Raw genomic sequence first — 24084 nt, forward strand, 5'->3', positions numbered from 1 at the left:
GGCCTCTGCATCAGCTCCTGCCCTGTTTGAGTTCCTGTCCTGACTTACTTCAATCATGGAGTATGATGTGAAAGCATAAGCCAAACGACCTTCTCTTTCCAAGCTGTTTATGGTCGTGGTGTTTCATCACAGCCATAGTAACTCTAAACTAGGATATGCCCCTACCATGTTGAGCAGACTAACTGCCTCTCAAATAGGATGCTCCAGGTCCTGCATCTATATTGTCCCCACACTTAATTCTTCTCATCTATGATTACTGTCAGTTGTATACAACTTTGCAAGTACTTTCTTAAATTCTCTAGTATTAAGTCTTGAACAGTTTTCTTAGCACTGGTGCCAATGGATATCCCACCATGGGCGGTAACACCCCTAGGCACCTGGTCATGTAAGAAAGCAGGCTGAGCAAGCAGGTAAGCAGCACTCCCCCACGGTCTCTACATCAGTCCCCGCCCTAACTTACTCCAGTGATGGAGTGTGACTGGAGAGCTGTAACATGAAATAAAGCCTTTCCTCCCCAAGTTGCCTTTGGTCACGGTCTTTATCCCAGTAACAGAAACAGAACAAAGACACACCGCCCTTAGCTCTTGTCCCACCACGTCCAGCACTAATTCACCTATCTATGAACTGTACACTAAAGAATGGGAGCTCTTCCTGAGCAGCAAAATTCCCGAGAAAGAGGGAAGATGGAATAAACCACCTTTTGACAGAACCAGAATAAAGGCCCCATTTTCTTCTTGGGAGCACCTAAAATAGTTACTCCAACTCTTGGAGCTTGAGTCATTATTTCTTAAAAATCAGAAGCAGTTTAGTTGCACATTAGCACTAATTACAGTCATGAGAAAGCCGAGCTCCACTACCCCACCCGGGGAGAGAGAAAATCACGACAATTATTCTGAAGATTCTGTGCCTCCTTCTCAGAAGATAACCAACATGTGGCAGCAAGGGAGGCTGGGCGATGTTGGCAGAGAGCTTCAGTTCTCTCTGAAGCGCCACACTCCCTTGCTGCTTTAAACCCCGTGCAGAGAAAAACAAAAAAACAAACCAAAAACCAAAACCTGTCCCTTGGTGTCTAAACAAGGCAAGAGCTCTGGCTGCATGTCACAGGGCCAACACACTCATGCTTCAAGGCAAGTTATCACACGGGCCAGAACATAACTTTATGCCAACAGCCATGTGGCTGCATCTTTAGAACACGACTGCTGGCCATGGAAAAACCCTCCCAAGCTACCCACAAATACAGAGGCCCCACACTAGGCCAAGGGTACAGGCCCCTTTCCACACTGCAATGATGCTTCTAAACAGAGTTCGGAGTACTAGGCACAATGCCTACTGTGTGCTACATGGCGCAAGGAGAGAGAATCCTGGAATTCATAATTGCTCTGAGTTTCCCTGTCAGGAAGCATCCACTTCATTGCTATTAAAGAACAATGGTCCATTACAAAGAGGATCCATCCTCAATTTCAGCACATTAGGACTGCTGTAAGCTCGTCTCAATCCTGCGGGGTCTGTTCTTTCTCCTTTTCATCCACATTGACAACACATTTGCGAACATCTCCATGTTTTCAACTCCAGTCACACTTTTCAATTTTCCCACAGCCTCCCAACCCTGAGTGCCTGCTTCCGGCTGCCGAGGAAGTCCTACTGTGTGGATCCCTGCCCCTCAGCCCTCTCAGTATGTGACAAGATGGAGGTCCTCAAAACATTTATTGGAACTAACTGTGCCAGTCTTCTCTCAAAATGTCAATGTTCCACCACCTCCAAAGAAAATCCCATCATCTCCACCTCTCAGTCAAGTTTCCACCGAATGAATTCAGTGTCTGTATTTTCAGATCATCTTTTCCTTAGCTCTTTTGGCTGCTAATGGGTTGCTCAAGTTACTCATTACACTCTTGCATACTGACCCTCCCTCTCCTGCTTACAAGTCTGATGCTCCTTATACATTTCATTCACTGACAAAAGCCAAGCACTCTGAGTAGATATTCTTGAGTGTTTCTTGTGAACCAAGAAGGCACTCAGTTGCCTAACTTTGTGTTCCTTTCCATCCTACAGCCAACACTGAGTTTTTCTTAAGTCATTTGCTTTCAATGCTCAAGAAGAGACCCTTGGGGCAGGAGAGAAGGCTCAATGGGTAAGAGCACTGGCTACTTTTCCAGAAGTCTTGGGTTTGATTCCCAGCACTCATACAGCTGGGAGTATGTATCACAACTGCCTGTAATTCCAGTCCCAGGGGATTCAGCGCCCTCTTCTGGCCTCCTTGAGGTCAGACACACAAGTGATGCACAGACATACATGAAGGCAAAACACCCAGACATGTAAATATATATATTTTAAAGAGAGACTCATTTAAAGCTCTGATAGAGCTTTCTGCTTTAAACTGTGGCTGATCAATCTTTGCTGACTAATTAATGAATAAATTACCTAAATTTAGGGTCCAAGTCGGGCCCTGTGTTTTTCAAGGATACAGTCACTTTCTTTTTATATTGCTGCTGTTTAAAGAGGCCCAGGTAATTTCAGGCACAATTCACACCAGCTTAAATGTCTCTTGGGCCAGTGGAGTTTGTCTAGAGTCACTAAATGTTTCAATAGACACACCAAATTCACCAATCCCTATCTTAATTAGTAGAACACAACCAAACTTTCCTTTATTGCTGTTTCCCATGGGAGCACAAGTAAGAATGAAATAAAATGGTCAACTTTTAAAGAGTTTACTCAAAAGTAAATAATAAACAGTCGCATTCCAAGCACCGGATATGCAAATTAACAGTGATGTGTTGTTGCTACTAACAGGCATGGATGTCTACTCAGTTACTCTAAGTGTCATCCTTCAAGGACAAGTAATGCTTATCGGTAGGGGGAGTTTTCCTATGAAACGGTAACTCCTTACTAAGATACACTCTTTTAAAAATTGGATTTAAAGGATAGATGCAATGCAAGTCTTAACGTGGTGGGCTTAAGTTCAGTGGCTTAAGCCAGGCATTCTGTGTCCCTTACCCTTGCTGTGAACTCTGTGGCTTGCTGAGCTGGTCCTGGTTTTTGGCGACTGTTAATGTGGTAGAGTGAGGTAATTAGGGTAATTGTGGTAAAATAACACCCATTTCAAATGAACCTACACTCACCAAGTGAGTTTAGTAGCTCTTGTGTAATAGCCAGACAATGCAAAAAATTGTTTCAAGAAAAAGTACGCAGCAAATTATTACGCATTTTCAGGGAATAATGCGCATGTCCTTATGGGGGCCATACATACTCAAAGCATGCCTGAAATTCAACGGAGATGGGAATTTCCAAACTGCACGGCCACCACTGTGCTCTCATGACCTCAAGATGCTTACCTCTGTGATAATAGCATGATTTTCTTTCCTCTCCTATTTGCTTTAAAAAATTATTTTTACATAGTTTCTTTTTTTTCCCTCTTCATCATAAGTTCATCTCAGCAGCAGGCTGCCCTACTTACCCATGCAGATCTTTGGAGGAAAGGGTGCTCACTGGGGGTCAAGGGGACAGTCAGTGCCAAGGTAGAGGCATGTCTGACTGTTCGGGACAGTAAGGGGCCAGTGTGACTGGAATCCACATGAGTTGGAGAAGCAAAGACCAGACCCTACTCATCATTGAAGGTCAAGATAAGAGCCCCCCCTCCGGTTTTGGCCAAAGGAATTGGGGAAATAACTCTGTAGTGGCTATGCTGAGAACACATAGGTGGGACAGTTGGTGTGGAAGAAGGGCAAAAGCAGAGTCAGGTAGTTGTTCCGGCAAACTTTAAAGAGACAGAGGTGGCCAGGCCTGTGACAGGCAGAGCCAACAAGTTTTCCTAACTAAAAAATGTAATAGGAGAGAAAGCAAAGAGTCCAGAAAGGCTTCAACATGCACACCTGTGCATGAGGATGGGCTACTGACAGAGGCAGGGATGATAGAGAAGGGATGAAGTATTAGTGTTTTGAGGCAGGAAAGATGAAGAGTTCTGTGGCTTCTATGCTTAAATTGTGAAATGTTGACAAATGTTTCTAGGGTCAATAATTCTGACCATGCCATGAGTTGACTTTGAAAATGTTAAGCCGTGCTGGCCTGCCTTTTACTTTCCCTGTGGCTACCAGCTCCAGGATCAGAATGCCCTTCTTAACCCAGTTCTCCATTCTGTTCATGGGCAGTGGCCTTGCTGGGACATACCAACGCTTGGTTGCCTCTCCTACTTATATGACGAATTCCTCTTCTCTCTAATGTGCTAAGTCTATAGAACTTGCGTTCCTATTCTATAAATCTGACAATGGAACTCTTCAGATTAAAGCTCAGGCTCCTCCCAGCCTTATAAAACAATGGGACTGGCCTGTGACAAGTTTCTCAGAGCTTCAGCTGCTTCCCTCTCTTCTCATCATAATTAAACACACCAGAGCCAGGCATGCTTCCTTGCTCACCAAACTTCCATCTGCCTCTTAATACCCAACCAAACACACCACTAAAAAGCCTTTGTTAACTCCCATCAGACAAAACTGTCCATTCTGTCCTCATAATACATCAATCATAATACCTCCACTGTTTTGTGAGGAATAAACTGTGACTGATTTTCCATAAGCCTGTTCCATTGTCTCTCAGCAGATGATGCTGGGTCTTGTTTTCCAACAATGTCTCCTCAAGTGTTGGTTCAGAGGCTTCTCTGCTGACTGGTCCTTTGAGGATGTTCAGTGTTGACCAGAGGCAGTGAAGGCGTCTGTGTTCCTAGATCTTTCATCTTCAAGTGTGATCCCATCAAGGACCAGAGTGGAGCTTACACTACCTCCCACCCCTCCTGCAACAAGAGACAAGGACATTTAGGACCACCCAAAGAAAGGGCAGCTGGTAGATGGCCTGCCAGCATAGACACCATCAGGATCCTATCAACCTTCTCTTTCTAGTGGAGTACTGAGTCCTAAAGCATGAACTGTGTGTGTAGTGCAGCTCTCCATGTCCCAACAAATGCCTTAGAATAAATACTTCATGTTTTGGTTGCTCACCAAATCATAGAACCATGAATGTTTTAAGAAAACCAAAGCCTAGTATAATATACTTTGGCCTCCAATAAAAATGTTAAATAAAATAATGATAGATGATCCTTACAACATTTTTCTTGTATTCAGTATAGCAACAAATGACAGACTGCTTTAAAAAATACCAAACACAAATCAAGGCCTAAAAATGGAAACTTCAAAATAATTTAGAGATAAACATTTTTGATTTTTGATTAGAGAGCACTCCCCGGGTAGGACAGGGCTCCCTACAGTTTGAAACCTCCACACAAATATCAGAGGAGAAAAGAATTAAGTCAGACAGTTGGAATTCACTAAGCAATGCTTGACCTCACTCCTCAAATACTAAAGATGGCTGGGTGTGGCAGCACATTTCTTTAATTCCAGCACTCAGGAGGGGAGAGACAGGTAAATCTCTATGGGTTCAAGACTAGCCTGATCTATAAAGCAAGCCAGTTCTGAAGTAATCAAAAGTTATACAGTGAGTCCCAATCTCAAAACAAAGACCCACCACCACCACAACAAACAAATCAAATAAACAAAAGCCAAATGAAATAAGGACAAAAACCAACAAGGGATATGATGCTCACACCACTAGTTTCTATCCATGTGACATCTTTGTCCCCAGGCCTCCCATTCTTCCCTTGAGTGACATCACTTCCTTTCTTTTCTGTCTTATTCGAATTTCACATTTAGTACTCTACTTTTGGGAGATGGCAGAAAGTTTTACCTAGTTTCCTACCATTGATACCATTGACTTCTTATCTTCTATTGACTTTCTTTCAATTTCTCATTTACTCTATCCTTATTTTATATTTTAAATGATTTCAACCGATCTTCCTATTCTACCCTGTCTCTGAACTCTGAATTAAACTCATCTTTGCAATTATTTTAATTATGAAAAAAATACTCTCAAGTATATTCCTGAAACATGAGGATAAAGGGGGAGATCGTAAATTGAGAATTTTCCTGCTAATTATAGCATGAAAGCAATATTTTGAGTATCTGAGGTATTTTTCCCAGAACTTCCTGATATTCCTGCTGTGCCGAACGAATCTTCTCTGAGGGTCGAGGAATGCTGGCATTCAGTGGACACTTTACTGAAGCTCCTCTCCCTGGGCACAACTCTGAGAGCCTTGCACTCTTGGCTGCCTAACTCAAGAGACCAGACCTGCGTGTTTCAGACCTCAGAATGCGTGTGGAAGCACTTGTTACAAGGTTTGTAGGTCTAAGAGAACACTGTGCAGCTCAGTTGCACATTAATAATGAAGCACCTGAATCTACTCATGCAATAGATCCATCAAATAAGGGTTCTATTTGGTTGGTTGTAAACAGATAATACCTCTCAGGAAAGAGGTGGCTACCCACACTAAATTCCCATGCATCTGTATACAAGTAAATTTCAAAATAGGTAAAGGTAAAAGGCTCACTCCTCCCAGTGGGCCATCTCTATCCCATGCCCTTCAACCTATCTCTTCTGCTATACATATAAAAGAAAAAAAAGGCTCTCAGAGTTACTGTGGCTTCTGTGTATAACTAGCAGCCCAGAAATAAGTATTAAACTATTATGGGGAAGGTAATATTTAAGAACTTTCATGTAACATAAAAATTATTTGTGCTGTAATATAATGCCATGTAAAATAAGACAGTCAAGATATTATATGTGTGTCTGTAAATAAAATGAGTCGGACCATGATGGAAAGATTGCTAATGTTCAATTTGTTCATGTATTTTCAGCTCTAACATACTACTACTACTACTAATTTTTGGGCTTTTAAGATTTAAAGTTTAACTAAAACTAATAGTCTTAAGTCAAAGATGTTTGCCTTTTTTCACACTTTTAAATAGAGGATGACTACATGTAACAATTTAAAGAAACTTTAAGATACCAAAATGGGTGCTGGGAAAATGGCTCAGTGGTTAAAAGCACTTACTGCTTTTGCAGAGGACTGAGTTTGGTTTCCCAGCATCCATACTCGGCAGCTCACAAGCACCTATAACTCTAGCTCCAGGGGATCCAATGCCCTCTTCTGGCCTGCATGGGCACCTGCACACAAGTGCACATACCCACACAAAGGCATAAAAGTACACATAATTCAAAATTAAACTTAAAAAAAAAAACACAAAAAATATTTTAAAACTAGAAGAGCCCACAATTAAGATACACTTACAACTTTGACCCCCCAAAAAGTTATATTGCTCTTGGTCAATTAGTGTATCAGGTTATCAATTTTTTTTTTTTTTTTTTTTTTTTTTTGGTTTTTCGAGACAGGGTTTCTCTGTGTAGCTTTGCGCCTTTCCTGGAACTCACTTGGTAGTCCAGGCTGGCCTCGAACTCACAGAGATCCGCCTGGCTCTGCCTCCCGAGTGCTGGGATTAAAGGCGTGCGCCACCACCGCCCGGCAGGTTATCAATTTTTAACCATAACCACATTTACTGATTGAAAGAATTAATTTCTTTTTTTCCCCCAAATATTTATTTATTTATTATGTATATAGTATTCTGCCTGCATGTATGCCTGCATGCCTGAAGGGGGCACCAGATCACATTACAGATGGTTGGAAGCCACCATGTGGTTGCTGGGAATTGAACTCAGAACCTTTGGAAGAGCAGACAGTGCTCTTAACCGCTGAGCCATCTCTCCAGCCCAAGAATTAATTTCTTAAATGTAAAATTTTAAATGATTCAACAATTTGACTAACAGCTTTCCAGAACGTCTTCTATCCAAACAAGAAGCATTAGTGTCCTTCACGTTGTTCATCTGCTCTACTGCTGTCTAATTTCTACCCAGTTTTAATTTGTCTATGCCCCAAATTGCCAATGTTGTTCAAGCGTTTTTCCCTGTAAGTACATACAACGTAAATACTGAGACTCATTGTAATTATTGATCATTTTAAAAATTATTTTTCACTATTAGGTCAGCTCATTTTCCAAATATTTTCAAGTCTTTCTTAACAGCAGTGTATCAGTGCTTAATTCAAAAATAGTAATTGAATGTCCCTCCATTTTCTTTGTGTCTTTATAAATGGGCAACGGTGTAAAAGGAGAACTCTGAACAATCAGCCCTAATAATAAGGCCACTTCATATTTTGCTCTTCACTCTTCCATGTGTCTTAAACATTTCAGTGGTCAATTGCCACTATTTTTCTTAAATAATCAATCACTCTTCTGTTATAAACCTATTTGAAGAGTTTAAAATAATATCTTTAAAAAAAGGCAAGTCTAAAACCACACCACTGAGCCTTAGAAATCTACAGTAACAAAGCAAACTGTAATGAATATTCCAGTATTTGATTCCTGGAGATGATTTAAATTGAACATGCTACATTTATATTCTAATAATTAGTGCCAACTTATGTCACTGGCCCAAAACATATGAAACTACAATGGAGGCTTAATAGCCTTATTCTCCCTTTCATACAAAAAACAAAACAAACGAACAAAAAAAAAAAATCCAACAAAACCCAAAACCCTCATTTCTCAAGCAGATGCCACAGAAAAGCCCAGAGCAGCCGAAGCCAGGCAGTTCTTTAACAAATTCACTGCTACTCGCTGTGCCTCAGCCTTTTCCTCTAGTGAGAATCCTTTGTAGAGTGATTTGGGTTGGTTTCTTGTCACTGGTTTTAGCTAACATATTCCTTCCACTGTCAACGTCACTCCATGATGCCCTAGAAAAGATAAGACTGAGACCTGCAAAAAATCAACTTATCCGGCTCAGATCAGAGCCAGAAGGCAACAGATTCAGGGTTAGCCTGGGTCCTCTGATGACAGATCGGTGCTCTCTCTACAGCTGTGAGCTTCATTCACGCCTCCCAATGTTGCTCAAGAGTGTGTTGAAATAAATGCCGTCACACAAACCTACTGATGAGGAGTAAACGGGCTTGGGGCAGTCATCTGATTCCACACCCTTCATATTTCCCCCTCCTATTATCCAAAGACGGGCTTCATAGGGGATTATCCCTGCCATGAAATAGCTACTGAACTCCCTTAAACAATCACGTGGGATCTTATCTGTTTCTGTTTTGTGTTATTACTCCTTACAACACTGGACAGGTAAGCAAGAGATGTCATGCAAAGGTGGGAAAAGAAGCATAAGTCTTGCAATAGAATGTGTGAAGAAATCCTGACCTCTCTCCTCCCCAGCAGTGGCAGGCATTGGATGATCCCTGTAACTTCCTAGGACCCTGTCCTCTCCTCTATAAGCTTGGGAAAGAACACTGATCTCAAGGGGCTTTCTGGGGAAGACCTCAGCTATGCTTCTATTTGCCACACCCAGTCTGTGATCACATTAGCCCCACTCCACCTCTACAAAGCCTCTTTTCTTTTTCTTCACCTAAGTTTTATGGGAAAAGAGAGATTGCCAGTGTATTTTACATTAAAATGTGAATTGAGAGGAACTTTAAATTTAGGAGGAAATTATATCCATGTAGCTACCCAAGAAGAGGTTCAAAGAAAACATCTTGCATTATTCACATTTTAAGATGTTAGAGTATTACCAGACTTGATCCCCCAGAGAAAGCTTCCATTTTAAATGCAAGACTCAAAACAGCCATTTTTCTTTCTCAAAATAACTTTAATTGTCTCCATTAATGCTTAAACGATAAAGTAAATAACTGTCGCCTTTAGCTATCGGGAAGATTTAGAGAACAGTCTCTTCTGGGCCTGGCACTGATGTGCTCGTTACTAGCTTAAAATCACAAGGCTCCAGCAGATAGATGAGTCCTTGGCTCTGAACTGTCCACAATGACTGCAAACACTAGGCATCTATGCAAATCCAGTGAATGGCTTGTGTTACACTTAGCATGGAAAAATGGCCCAGACTAGGGGTGCTACATTGGTTTCAGCTTACATGTCAACTGTGTTTGAGAGTGGAAATCCAAATCATTATACAGGTAAAAGTTTGAGGCCAAGCCAAGCTACACAGAAAAGAGCCCTAAGATCAATCTGTCGTGTGTGCCAAGGACAGGGAACCAGTGCCTGGCCACTAGCTACTCATTTCCAGAATCATCTACCCTCTGAAAAGTACTCATTTTCAGCCAGTTCACTGTGCATCTGAATAACTGTCATGCTGAGGGCAGAACTCCTAGGATCCCACAGGCATAAGAGAAGTACTTCCAATGCCTTTTCCATGGGCATGGTAGCATCAATGTCCTGTGTTCACAAGCTATTTCCTTCTGCTGCACTCACACCTAGACACCATTCTCTAACTGTGTGGAGGCCACTGGCTGAGCTCTTGCCAATGAAACAGACAGGAATGGTATTTAGGTCTAGCCCCATGTCTTGGAATATTTCCCTTTCTGTTTTCCTCATCAGCTAGACTTCATTGGAAGACTCTAAAGCCCCAGGTAAGAGACTGAGAAGTGCCACCCAAAGCAGACCCCAAAGAGAATCAGAAAGAAAATCTGCATCTGTCCCCTAACTCTTGGGACTAATCCCAAGAAGGTAGTTCTGGTTGAGCTTGACAATCCTGATGTGTTTATTAGATTTTTGTCAATGACACAAGCTAAGGATACCAGGGAAGAGGGAACTTCAATTGAGAAAATGACTCCATAAGGCTGGCCATAGGCAAGTCTTGATTGATGACTGATATGGGAGGAGCCAGCCCATTGTGGGTGGGGTCACTCCTGAGCAGACAGTCTTGGGTTGTATAAAAAGGCAAGTTGAGCCAGCCTTGAGGAGCAAGCTAGGAAGCAGCATTCCCCCATGGCTTCTGATTCCTGGTTTCAGCCCTGAGCTCCTACCTTGACTTTTCTTTATGAAGGACAATAATCAGCAAGATGAAATAAACCCTTTCATCTCCAAATTGCTTTTGGTCATGGTATTTATCACAGCAACAGAAAGTAAACTGGACACATGGTGCCATGCCATGGGCATGGAACAGCATAAGAAGTCAATTATTCTCTATGATTTTTGTCAAACTCTAGCTATAGGAAGAAAGCTAATTTCTCAGTGAGGCTGCCATGATAGCAAACCACACTTCTAAAGTCAATGAGAAAGTTGTTCTGTGAAAATGAAATTTGAATCACTGATTGTATGTGGAAAGGAATCCTGAATAAGCATCAGAGGGGCCGGTGCCATCCATGCCCTTTCCTCAACCTGGTTATAAAGGCCCAAATGGTCCTCCTTTTGCCCTCACCAGTTTGTCTATCTTCCTCTAACACAGAAAAACAATAGTCATCATTGACAAGGGTACAAAGTGGAAAACACAAGTCCTTCAAACCACAGACAACATGTTGGTGTATAGTCTTCCAGAAATACATGTCACTGGCACATGCCTACACTAAAAATGGAACCATGTCTTCATGTTTTAATTTATATGACAAATACACTTTAACTTTTCATTTTGAGGTTTTCCAGTATCTATTTGAAGACATCATTATTTTTAATAAAGTACTCAGGAAAATATACAACGTTGTATCAAACATTCATAAATGCTTCATTTTCTCTATTTTTTTCCAAGACAAAACCTGTAGAAGTCAAATTACTAGTTCAAAAGGTTTTCAGAGGTTTCAACTGATATTGACAACACATGGTCCCAAATATGTAGACTAATTTATATTTCCACCCATTGAGCACTCAACTCAGAATTTTTTTTTTTTAATCTGAGCAAGGAACAAGTCTGAGCTGAAGCAAAATGACACCTCTCTCAGTTTCCAACACTAGGTTATAAAATTATGAGTACAATTTACAAATCAAATGGCTAGTTGAATGAAGAGTGTGTGTGTGTGTGTGTGTGTGTGTGTGTGAGAAAGAGAGAGAGAGAGACAGAGACAGAGAGACAGAGATCTCCTTGGCATTGCACAATGCCATAACAGCACAGTTATACTGATATATTATATACTATAGAATCACAAAACACTATGGAAAAGGTAGATAAAAATTAAAAGCCTCGTATGGAAAATAGTGAGAACTATTACTAAAAAGAACAAGTAAATATACACAGAGCAGAGGGGTGATTCAAGGGTTAAAAGTTGGTTTAGCCTTCTCACTACTGAAGACTCAAAGTAGCTCTGTGTGGCGCACTCATGCTCACACAAGGGTTGAAGTAAACAGAACATTACATGTCAAACTACTTAAGAGGTCATAAAAACATGAACACAGAGCAACTCTGATAGGATAAGAGAAACAGAACACAACACAACTACATTAAGTCATAGTCTATTGAATTACCTAGCTAGAGGCTGGAACAGCTGCAAGTTGCATACTCTTGATTCTAACCAGGATAATCATGAGTTGCAGCTGAGGTTCTCAGGCACCGATCTAACCATCAGAATGAGGCTAACAAAGCAATAATACGCTTGAGCAGTTGCTCAAGACAGTAAAAATTACCAGTATCAACACACAGAGAATGTGTGATTTTGCCTCTGGGACTCAACTGCCTTAACTGTAAAAACTGGGAGTCTGGAGATGCCTAAGGTTCTGTCCAACCTTGAAGGTCTGCATCAGTTTAGAGATCATGTCTTACTCTATCTGACCTCTTACACTATCAGCCTGGAAGCAGCTGTCAGCTTAAGTTCCTAGGGCCTGCCTTCTCTGCAGGAACCGCTCTCCACTGAGCAGCAAGCAGCCTTTGTCTCCACCTCACCCATGTGAGTTCCTTTGATCCTTCAAGTCTGGCCTTAAACACCATTTCTACAATGCACCTCCACTGTGGTCTTTCTTTCCCCCCCGCTAAACCTTAATGCTTCTGGAATCACTGGTAATTAGGTCTTTCATTTTCCGTCTCCCCTACTAAGCTGCTCGATCTCTTGATGCCACAGGCTACATCTTATTCTCCGTGGTATCCCTGCCTCCTGGAACAATTCCCGACATTTGGTAAATATTTATTAAATGAATAAATAATGATACTGTGTTAAATAAATACTTAAAAGCCTCAAGACTGAAAGTAACTTCTAATTTCTCTAACTAGGTGGTTGAAAACCAAATAAATACTCTGACATTTATTGCTCTCTTTATGAAGGTAAGAAGAATATTATTTTAAGTTAAATTTGTCTCCTATTCCTCATTGCTTTTCTAAAGGCTTCAAGTCACTCTTTTCTTTCTTTCTTTCTTTTCCTTTTGCATTACTGGTGATCAAACCCAGCACCTGATGCATACCAGCCACTGATGCATGCCAACCATGGATACATGCCAGGTATGCACTGGACCACTGAGTTTCGTCTACAACCCCATCTTCCAAATCGTGAGTGGGAATGTCATCGTGTTAGTAAAAAGTATCATTAAATATAAAATAATATAATTTCAGAATAAATTGAGTTTTTTACTACTCTGAAATTATTTTTTTTGTTTTTTGAACTTTCCTTCCCATGTACAAAGTCTACATTCATAAACTATAAGACAGTCATTGAAGAGTAATGCTCAACCGTAACTGACTGACACAAAGAAAAGTCAAAGTATACATTTACACACACAGAATGCTGAAGAACTTTCTGTAACATTAATTCCTAGTTATTAATCATGAAATATACCAAAGGAAGTATACATACACTTCAAATACACAGCCAAAAGAATGTAGACATAATTAAAATTTAATATTTTTCCAATTTACAAATCCTGACCATTAGTTATATGTTTCTGGCCAAAGTTATGATTTCACTCAACCTTTTTTTTTTTTTAAATTTTGGTCTTTGGTTCTTTGAGACAGCGTCTCTCTATGTAGCTCAGTGTGACCTTCTTGAACTCATTATCTTCCTGGCTTGGTCTCCAGAACTGTTGCATTATAGGCACACACCATACCCATCTGCCAATATGTAATTTTTACCATATCCCAAGAATGTAACTGCAAAGAGGCTAACAGGGACTATTTACATTAAGCAATATAATAGTTTTTTAAAATTGATTTTCTGAAATATTCCACTTTGAGTTTATGGTCTTTTAACCAATAGTTTAATTCCTTGCTCTTCTGAGAACTACTAGTTAAAAGCAAGATCTTTATACAGAAAGTATGGGTAGAAAGGTCTAAAGTTGGGGAAGAATGAAGTATGTACCAAAGACAGTTATCCCGTTAATACTTAAATCCCCAAACTAGTTCTCACTCTGTGTCTGGTGTCAGAGGAGCTTGGAGGAAACTCCAACCAGAAGGAGAAGCCCACACAGAAGCTCATTGCAGTTCTGAGATGCACAGGGAGCCATCTCAGCCCTGAGCAGGCATGCCCAAGCTGGGTGTTAGAAATGATTTGAAAAATACAGAAACAACATATGACTAAAAGTAATGCAGTGTATGGTGATTTTAGTGAACTGGAGAGAGGGGGACTGAGTAAGAACAAGAGGAAAACAGGCGGGACTCCTTCCTAGTGTAGGCGTGGACTATCAGGAAAAGATAGCCATCCACTCCCATCTGGCTTCCTCAGTGTAATGAATGAATCCCCAGGACCAAGTCACAAGAGGTCTCAGAAAACCGTAAGACAGAGCCACACTGAAGTGAAGGAAAGCATGTGCTGAATCTGAATGACCTACAGGCCTCGTGGGCAACATGTGATCAGTCCTCTGGGACTAAGAAACAAAGACCCACATGTAAGGTGCCCAGGTTCCAATGCAGCACCCTTAGTAAAACTAACATGCACAAAAAGAAGGCCCTTTAGCAAAGGGAAATAATGAAATGTGTCACATTAAGGCTATACTCAAGGTGGATGAGAGGAAAATCTCTGGGGCATTTGTAACCACAGCTTTCCCCTTCTCAAGTTTGTGATTAAAATTTATACTACAGACTAACACTCCAGTATCTCAGGCCCTGAGGGCCATATATATCTGATTTCACAATTTTTTCAGGTTTAGCAAAGGCCTGAGACACACCACACACCAACACCCCAGTATAATCTTAAAAATCATTGTAACATCTCTGTAGTTGAGCATATATACTTCAGGAAAAGTGGTATGAAGACTATCAGGTGAACTTCTGCAACCAAAGATTTACAAAAGCAATTTTAGTTTTCTGAGCTCTTTGGATTTTTAGATGTGAATGAAAATCATGAACACGGACCTGCATCAGATGAGAAAGCAGAAATCAGTTCAGGATGGGACCCCTATGGGTCTTTCATAAAGCAAGCACAAACTCTATCTAGGTGGAACCAGGCTCTCTGGGATTCTTACTGATGGAGACCTAGCCAACAGACCTCAGAAGCTAAAATTATGAACCATCTGAGAAAACACCATGAGTGAGGGTCAGGCTCAGGCTAAACTAGGCAGAAGCAGGGCCTCGTGTAACAGATCCATGTAAAATAGAAGATAAAATTAGTTTGGCTAAAAATGGGAGAGAAATAAGAAAAAAAAGGATCCAAAAAAGATGAGCAAGGAACATATGTCATACCCAAAGGAGCAGATCTGAAAAACTTCAAAACTTAAAAAATTAATTAATAAGTTATAACTGAGGGTGAATAAAAGCTTTAAGACACAGATAAAGAGAGAATAAATAAACTGGATAGATTCTGAAAGCAAAGCATGCTGAATAGAAAAGTACTGGAAACTATGAAAGGTATATTTAGACATGAAAGGATACAATAAAATGTACTGTATCTAGTTACACTTGAAGGTCAGAGAGAGAAAGAGAATGGGTATAGGCAGTAATCAATGATAATCGAAAGGCTGAGAATTTTCTAGAATTGACGAGAGATGCTAATTCTCAGTTCAGGAAACCCAAGACAGTGCCAATGGGACAGACAATAGGGAAGCCACATGTGCACACGCATGCTATAGAAGGTCACGACAGATTCTTAAAGCAGCCATGAAACAGGTGATCATTTGAAAGCAGGTGGGTCGACGAATTCTTAAGAGCCAATAATGGAAGCCAAAGGAGCGAACTATTATTTGCACATGGAAACTGTCATCCTAGAGTTGTTGAGACTATCTTTCAAAGCCATGAAGGAAATAAAAGCTTTTTAGACAAAGCGTAATTCCCCAGTAAACAGCCTTACCGAGGCAGCTTCGGAGGGTCACAGTTCAAGAAAACACTAGGCAAAGGAATGGCGAGCAAAGAAGTCCAATTCAGAGTGGTAATGACTACACACACACTGTCTATCAAATGACTAATGAGGTTAAAACTACAGTAGCAGCAATAAAACGTGGACGATAATGGCATAAAACTCAGAAGCCTTTCAAATCCCTAAATTTCTTTTATTACAAAAATATGTTACCAAGTATTACCAATCTACATTAAAGAATAAATATTAAATTAAGGGTAGTCCATGAAAGACTGAAAAAAATAGTACATATAGCTTCCTGTAGAAAGGGGAAAGTTAGAACTGATCTAATTCAAAGGACAGCACTAAAACAAGTAGGGAGATGTGTTAAGAAGCACACAATGGTGGGAGTTGCAGTCACCACACTTGTGAAAATGGCTGGCAGCAGTAGCGGTGGACAAGCAAACAGTTCTCCCCAGGTGCTCCCAGGCTTCCAACAGATGAGGCCTTAGCCACCAAGACCTCAGCACTGATGGTCCTAGGACCCGACTATGACAGTGTATTCATGTGTCAGAGAGAGCTCTCAGGTTATCAGCTTGGTCACTGAGTGGATGGCGATGGGCACGCAACTGCCATGTCAATAGTTTAAGCCTGAATTAAAGACAAAGCCAAGGGCTATCCAAGGAGGGGTACAAATCTTCGCAATCACCATTTCAAGAAAGTAGGCCATAGGAAATAAAAGTGTGGTTGACAGGCTGGCTGCTGGAAGACTTCTTCAAGTCCAGGGACACTGCATCGGTGGTTTCGTTTGCTCAAATGAAGACATTTAAAAATGGGTATAAAACAGACAGAATGTGAGGTTAAGGATTCCGATGACGGGGGGGGGGGGGGGGGGGGGATAACTCACATATAAATGGTGACAGTTATAATTGAAAATAAAAGTGCTTACCAAAAGACAACAGTCAAGTGATCAAACCAAAAGGCAAAAACAAGAGAGGGCAGGTGAAGAGTTAGCCTGTCTCTCCTGGATTGCTGGAACAGCACCTTGCACAACCTTTTACAACACAGATCCACCTTCACCATGTGTGCTGGAGAAACCTCATTACACAAGGAGGTGGCGGTGTCCTCAGGCATGTGGGACAAAGGAGAAGGTAGTAAGAAGGCAGCTGAACAAAGACCGGGCTTCAGGGTGCACTTTCACCCCACCGCCCCAAGGCAAGAGTCCATTCCTTACAGGTCAGGGTATAATTGACAGCAGCCGGGCAGAGCAGTTCCCACGTGACCGCCCACATTAGGTAAATTCCTCCAAGAAAACACAAGTAAACAGGTTTCTAGGCAAAGAAAAAGGAATTTACAAGAGAAAAAGAAACAAGCGTAAATATTTCAACGGCAAAATGTGTGGCTTTCCAAATGACTTAAAGGCACTATGAGTCTATTTGAAGACTGTTCCAGGAGCTGAGTCACCAAAATATAGCTCAGTAGTGGCCTTCAAGGAACAGGGTCCTGTGTCACTTCTGACCTTCCTTACCAAGTTACAGAAACCAAGATAAGCCCTGAAGAACACCCTAGCCTATCTAGGGTCTACTTAGAAGGAGGAAGTAAGATTTTAAAGGATCTTTGTGGGAAGCTAAAAGAAAGATATAATAACCTAATATATAGACTAAATCACAAGGAAGTATTTACAGCCATTAAGTGAATGTTTAACTAGCAATGTACCAAAATTCCAGATTTTATTATAAAGTGTTGCATGTTAATATTGCAATTAAGATACGAACTTACCTACTTAATATATAGTCTTCTATTTTCAAGTCACTAGAAAGCACTTATGAGTCAGTTTTTTAAAGACTGGGAATATAGCTTTGTTGTACAACATGGGCTGAGCATGTATGAGATTCTGGGTCCAACCTCCAGCACCAACAAATTTTAAATTCATAAAAAAAAATCTTTCTATTCTATTAGGTGATGCACAGCACACTCCTACCCATTACTCCTTAATTTTTTATAATTAACTTTATTTTAAAAACTTGGAAATCAAAGTATCATACTGAAATTAACCAGACCTGAAGTCTATAAACTTTCCAAGTCCTCTGATTTTCTAGCACCCACTCAACCTCATTCGGTGTCTTTTCACACACACACACACACACACACACACACACACACACACACACACACACTCTGCCGGAATGCTAAGAACAGCACAGGCCTCCTCTAGGACTTTTGATACAAACTATAGTCATATTAAATGCTTTTCAGATGTGTGTTTTCCCCATCTCTTCTTGACTGTCCAAAAACTGATATAGTCTGTTTTAAACCATTTTCACAATTGGGCTAGGTCTTCCAATATAATCTAGAAGGCACACAGTACACCCTGGTATAGGAAATAATGATAGAGTGTATCCAGACAATGGTAAATAGTTAAGTCAAAACAACTAGTCAATGGTAAATATCCTACATAGCTAATAAGCATACTTACATTGAAAGTCATACAATGTACTCACTACCTTTCATATATGATTCTAATTTTACTCAGCAACCTTCACATATTCCAACATGTAAAAAGAATACATTTGGTACAAATATAGTAGCCACTGTACTAGTGCAGATTGAATTTCTTTCTCTTCTTTTGATTTTTAGTCTTTTGAGACAGGGTCTGATGTAGAGCCATCTGGCTTTGCTATGTAGGCCAGGACGACCTTGAACTCGTGTTCCTTCTGCTTCTGCCTCCTAAATGCTGAAAATACAGACATCTACCACCATGCCTGGCTTAAACTGCACTTCTATAAATCAAAATATATGTCAGATATACTAAGCATGTAAATATATACTAACATAAGTAAGGAAGACTAGTTTGGGGGATTTGGGGGGAAAAGAATGATTAATAAAATTCTAGTATCTCTCAAAGAGAGCCAGGACTTAAATCACTTTTATGTGGGATGAACTCATTATTGAAAATCTCCAAGAATAGCCTGGCAGTGGTGGTGCATGCCTTTAATTCCAGAATGAGGGAGGCAGAGGCAGGCAGATCTCTGTGAGTTTGTGGCCAGCCTGGGCTACAGAGTGAGTTCCAGGAAAGGTGCCAAATCTACACAGAGAAGCCCTGTCTCAAAAAAAACCAAAAAATCAAACAAACAAACAAAACCAAAAAAAATCTCCAAGAATAATAATGAGAGAAAAATAAGATTGGACTTTCCATTAGCTTTGGCTTGATGTTATTGATGATCATGCATTTGAACTGTGATTATTTTAATTCAAATACTTTGAATGGCACATAGAGAAATCATCCATCAGCATTGACCATTCAAATGAATCTTACACCAGGGCTGCAATGCATTCTGAATTTTCCCCTGCAGATGGTTCTTGGGACCAACTCTGTATTTCTGTTAAACCCAGGAGCAGTACTTGGTGCCTACTAGTTTTTTTCCTTGATTATTTGACTTGGGCTAGCATTTAGGCTAACTACAAAACAGAGGAGGAAAACTCACTGCCATGTAGCACATTGGTAAGCAAACAGACGGATGCCTGGTAAGTCCTGGGCATTTTATATGCTACCAAATACACACAAGAAGTTACAAAGGAAGTAAGGTGAGGCTGCACATTTCATCCCAGAAAACTAATATTGATAAAGTCTTTAATCTAAATGTGCAGATGGGGCAACATTATTACTAGATGGTGGTAGAGTAGAGAATGAAATTTTTAGATAAACTGAAACATAAAATATAATTCTCATTTAGATTACTAAAACTTACCATATTTTTTAAACATTTAATATAATACATAGCTACTGACTATGTGAATCTTTTTCTTCCTTCAAGAAAGATACTGTTACTGGAGAAAAAAAAGTCTGGGCTAGGGATGCAAATTAGTGGTAACATGCCTGCCCAGCATAAACAAGGCTCTGGGTTCAAGAATTAGTGCCATATTTAAAAACAAACAAACAAACAAACCCCCAAAACATGAAACAAAACCCAGAAAAACTAACCCTGAGAAAATGACTCAATCTACCACCACATTTTCCCCAGGAGATTCTGCCCCCAAATGTTAAATCATCTCTTCAAACATGCAAATCATATACTACTAAGCAACATTGTATAAATCACCATAATTAGCAATAATAATTTTTTGGTCTCTTAATCTAAAAATATTAGTTTTTTTAAGCTAGCCCTCTAATATCAAATATTCATTTCATGAAGATTCTGAGACCAATTAATCCAATAGTTTAGAAAATCACATAATCCTAAACTTTACTCCTTATTTCCCAAATGAAACTCCAAACTAAAAATGTGCAAATCAAACTAATACGACATTTTTTGCTTCACACTACCAAAATGTTTGGTTCTCTTCTTCCTATTCAATATATAATGCTTTCAAAACTAAAGTACTACTTGGATGGTTCAGTGTTTATGGACAAACTTAGGTAATGTATTCCCATGTCTTAATAACAAGAATAATGCTTTTTTTTTACAACTAGTATGTTACTTTCCCTAGTCTCTTTAACTACTGAGTCTACTGCTTAAATTCTGAGCATGTGACACAATTGAAATACTCAATTTTCCACGCAGTCTTTTAGTAGGAGTGTGATACCTGTCTTTCCACAGTACACCCACAATCTAAGCTTAAGGAGAAGATCATTTATGTTTTAATGGAAAGATAAGACAGTAAAAAGAAAAGCCACCAAACTACTCCTCAGAGCTTGGTTCAGTTTTCAACCTGACAGAAGCAAGAATTTCTCATGTAGAGAGACTACAATGTGCATGTAAGTTGTGAAGTTCACACACAACCGTGAAAGCAAGGTAGGTGTTTTGGAGATGAGACTAATTAGGCTAAGCATTCCTCTCCCCGTCACAACAGAACAGATTACTAACCACAGATGATAGTTAAATGCAGTACTTAAAAGCAATCAAGGTTTGTTACCCTAGTTGAAATGCTCAGTAGCAAGCACATTAAAGTATAACATATAATTCTTCTAATAATACAAAGTCAGTTCCTAGTTCAGGTTATTTCTTTTAACATGGAATCTTCTACCATGATCCATATCTTCTAAAACACTCCATTCATTAACATATGCTGGGGTATTAGAAATACCCTACTTTCAAACCCATTAAGAGATGTTTTCAGGTCTATAGGATAAAGGTAACTAATTTGATTTGGGAAATTCAGTCTTTATCAGAACGATTCCTGAAATGATCAAACCTGAGAATGTTCTCTGACATGCATCAATATACTGATCTATCATGAAAGTAGCAAATCCATAGCCTACACAGTTTTTATCATGAGCATCTTCTAGGTTGACATAACCATGAAGACGTGAGTCAGCCTTCCAGAGTTGGGGAAACTGATGGAAAGACGGCTAAATGATTCAGCATGCTGCAGCAAAATGAGCTGGTCATGAATTTATAATTTCTACCCCTGTTAGGTGTCCTGGCCCTGGTAGCCTTTCTTACCCAGTACTCAATGTATAACACACGGTACTGTAATCATTCAATCTTGTTAAATATTCCTTCAGGAAAGAAGTAATAATGTCTTCCCCTCAGACAAACTTCTAGACAGAAAATTCTTCAATGCTATGTGATAGCTCTGACAATGCCCATTTGCAAGCTTCCTCCAACTTTGCTGATGCAAAGGATAGGGCTGGAACTGGCGGGAGTGGTGGTGATACCATTTTCTCAGCAACACAAGAGGCAGAAGGATTGAAGCAAGAAAAGTAAAATGTGAAATATAAACATAAAACCCCCAAACAACAAACAAAAGAAAACAAAAAAGAGGCCAAGGGAGTGAGGTGCGAAAATGAGCATGGGCAAATAGGTTTCTCGTGCCAACACTGACCTTTAGCAACGAACATCAGGAAAGGACAGACAGATAGAAATTGCAGAATAATATCTGGAGTAGCTTTGGAGATATCTCACTGCCCAAAGCAGGTGACAGTCTTTCCAAATGTCACTATTCGCCCTCCAGCAGCAAAAGATTTACTAACTGCATTGAAAACCTTCAGAAATATAGAGATCCCAAACCAGAATAAAGCTTTCTCCATCCAATGACATGTGAAAATGTTATGTGTTACACGTTTTCCATTTAAAATTGTATCACCCCTAATTTGGAAAGTACATCCATTTTGTGACCTGAACAGTTATCCCACCCAGCATTTTCTGAGAACAGGACAAAGGAGTATGCCAAGATGTTTAGAATGAAATCGCCATTATCTGTGAAGTGGGAGCTGCTCATTCAATAGCCTGGCTCTATTCCAGTTCAGTTCAGTGTAGTGACATATGACACACACACTCCCCCACACTCACACACAATTCCTCAGCAGCAGCACAGAAAAAGGCAGGATTTTACAATTATCCAAAAACGCACTTAAGAAATTATAGTGACAAGTGTGGCCATCCATGAATCCATCTTTTTTTCCCTCTCCATTCTGACCATGCAACCCCTCACTTCCCTTAACCTAACAGAGGGTGGAGAAAAACAAAAGATGATTAAAAAGACATAGTCCAAATGTACATTTTTATGCGTGTGTGTGTGTGTGTGTGTGTGTGTGTGTGTGTGTTTCCTCCTCTAGGGCCTTGGAGGTCATCGGAAGGAAAAAATGGCTCGATAGACAAGATTTCAGGGCCTACCCTAGGGGACACCTCCAAGGCCAGAGACAAGCTCAGGAGCGAACCTCTGGGCAGCCAGTTCCCAAGGCTTCAGGCGGCATGACAGAGATCCAAGGCCATGCTGCCGGCCTCTGAGGCCCCTATGCCACGCGCACGTTCCATTTATATAAAAGGATGCTTACAATCCAGGTGCTTCTTCTTGGGGCCCATCACCTCATGAGTGGTGGCTTTGCAGACCGCTCTCGCTACAGCAGAGCCAGTCACGCTGTACTGAGCGGCGGCGATCCGATCCGTGAGCGTTTGGCCCGACATCTTCACCGGCCGCGTCTACCGCCTCCTCTTCTGCAGGAAATTAAGAGGAGATGGTCCCGCTTTCACCCGCACCGCCTAGGCTGGAGCACCCTGGCCTTGCCTGCTCCCACCGCACGGCGGCTCTCTCCTCCGCCGACCCCGCCCTGGCACCGCCTCTTGGGACCAGCGACGCGCCAAGCCCTGCTGGTCCATCGCGGTCCAGGGCTGTCAGCCACCCGCCAGGTAGCCCTTGCATCGTGCCACTGTCCCGCTTCCCTACACCTTGAAGCGGCCGCCACATCCCGGCCTCGCCCTCTTGTCCATCAGCACTGTCCGCGCAACCCTATCCCGTGGTGCGGGACCCGGTGCGCGTCCGGGTTACTCCGGACGCCGCGCCCAGGAGCGCGCACCTCTCGCTGCGGGGGGCCGCAGCGTGTCGTCCCCCCCCCCCATCCACCCACGGCAGCCCGCAGGGCCGCGGCCACCTCCCTTCTGTCCTGGGGCTGCGGCGGCAGCAGCGGCTCGTCCTCCCTCGCTCCCCATCCCTGTAGCAGGGCCGCCCAGAGCCGAGACGCGCCTCACCCTTCTCCGCTGGGAGCTCAGAGAGCAGACAGCTCGGGCCCCGCCCGGCCGCTAGCGCGCCACGGAGCTGTCACCCGGCTGCCTCTGCCCTTCTCCGCGCCCGGGGATTATCCCTCGGATCCCCCGGCCCCGGCGCAGGGGAGGGGACCTGTTTGGCCCAGCGTACTCACCCCGCCCCGAGAGCACCGCAGCCTGGACGCCGCGCGGGGTGGCTGGTTGCAGCCGCGCGCCGCCCCGGTGTCCCCGGGCCGCGATGCTTGCAGCCCCGGCCCGGTCCCTGGCTCAGCTCCGCGGTCCCCGCGCCCGTACCCGCCCGCTGCCGCCTCCGCCAAGCGCCGCCGCGTCTCTCTAGCGCTCGGCGCTGCGTCCCCATCCCCGCCCCCACCTCAGCTGGAGCGCCTGCGACGAGTCAGGTGACGGCGGCCGACGAACCCGGGGCCAGCCCTCTGCAGAGCGCCGGCGGCCCCCTCCCCGCCGCTCCCGCTCGCCGCCCCCTCGGAGCCGCGGCTTTAAACGCGAGGGGGGCCCCCCCGCACGCGAGCGTCCCCGGCCCGCGACTGCGGAGGGGAGGGTGGGACGGCAGGGGCCTCCTCGCGCGCGCCCCCCACACCCCCGCGCGTCCCCGTGCGGAACCTGGGGCACGCGCGCCGTGCACACCTGCGGGGCGGCTGCGGGATGCGCCGGGATCGCCGCGGGCGTGGGCTTAGGGAGGGAGGGCTGTGAAGG

At 42.3% G+C, this 24084-nt stretch overlaps 1 protein-coding gene across 1 annotated transcript in view; it reads right to left on the bottom strand.

Moving 5' to 3' along the window:
• Snap91 (synaptosome associated protein 91) overlaps positions 1-22797 on the bottom strand; it is a 115467-nt gene extending 92670 nt beyond the window's left edge. Inside the window, exon 1 of the mRNA XM_059267047.1 lies at positions 22668-22797. Coding sequence (XP_059123030.1) covers positions 22668-22797 — 130 coding nt within the window. The remainder of the gene's footprint in view (positions 1-22667) is intronic.
• Between the last annotated feature and the right edge of the window lie 1287 nt (positions 22798-24084).

Source organism: Peromyscus eremicus, chromosome 7 (assembly GCF_949786415.1).
Source record: "Peromyscus eremicus chromosome 7, PerEre_H2_v1, whole genome shotgun sequence".
Classification (NCBI taxonomy): domain Eukaryota; kingdom Metazoa; phylum Chordata; class Mammalia; order Rodentia; family Cricetidae; genus Peromyscus; species Peromyscus eremicus.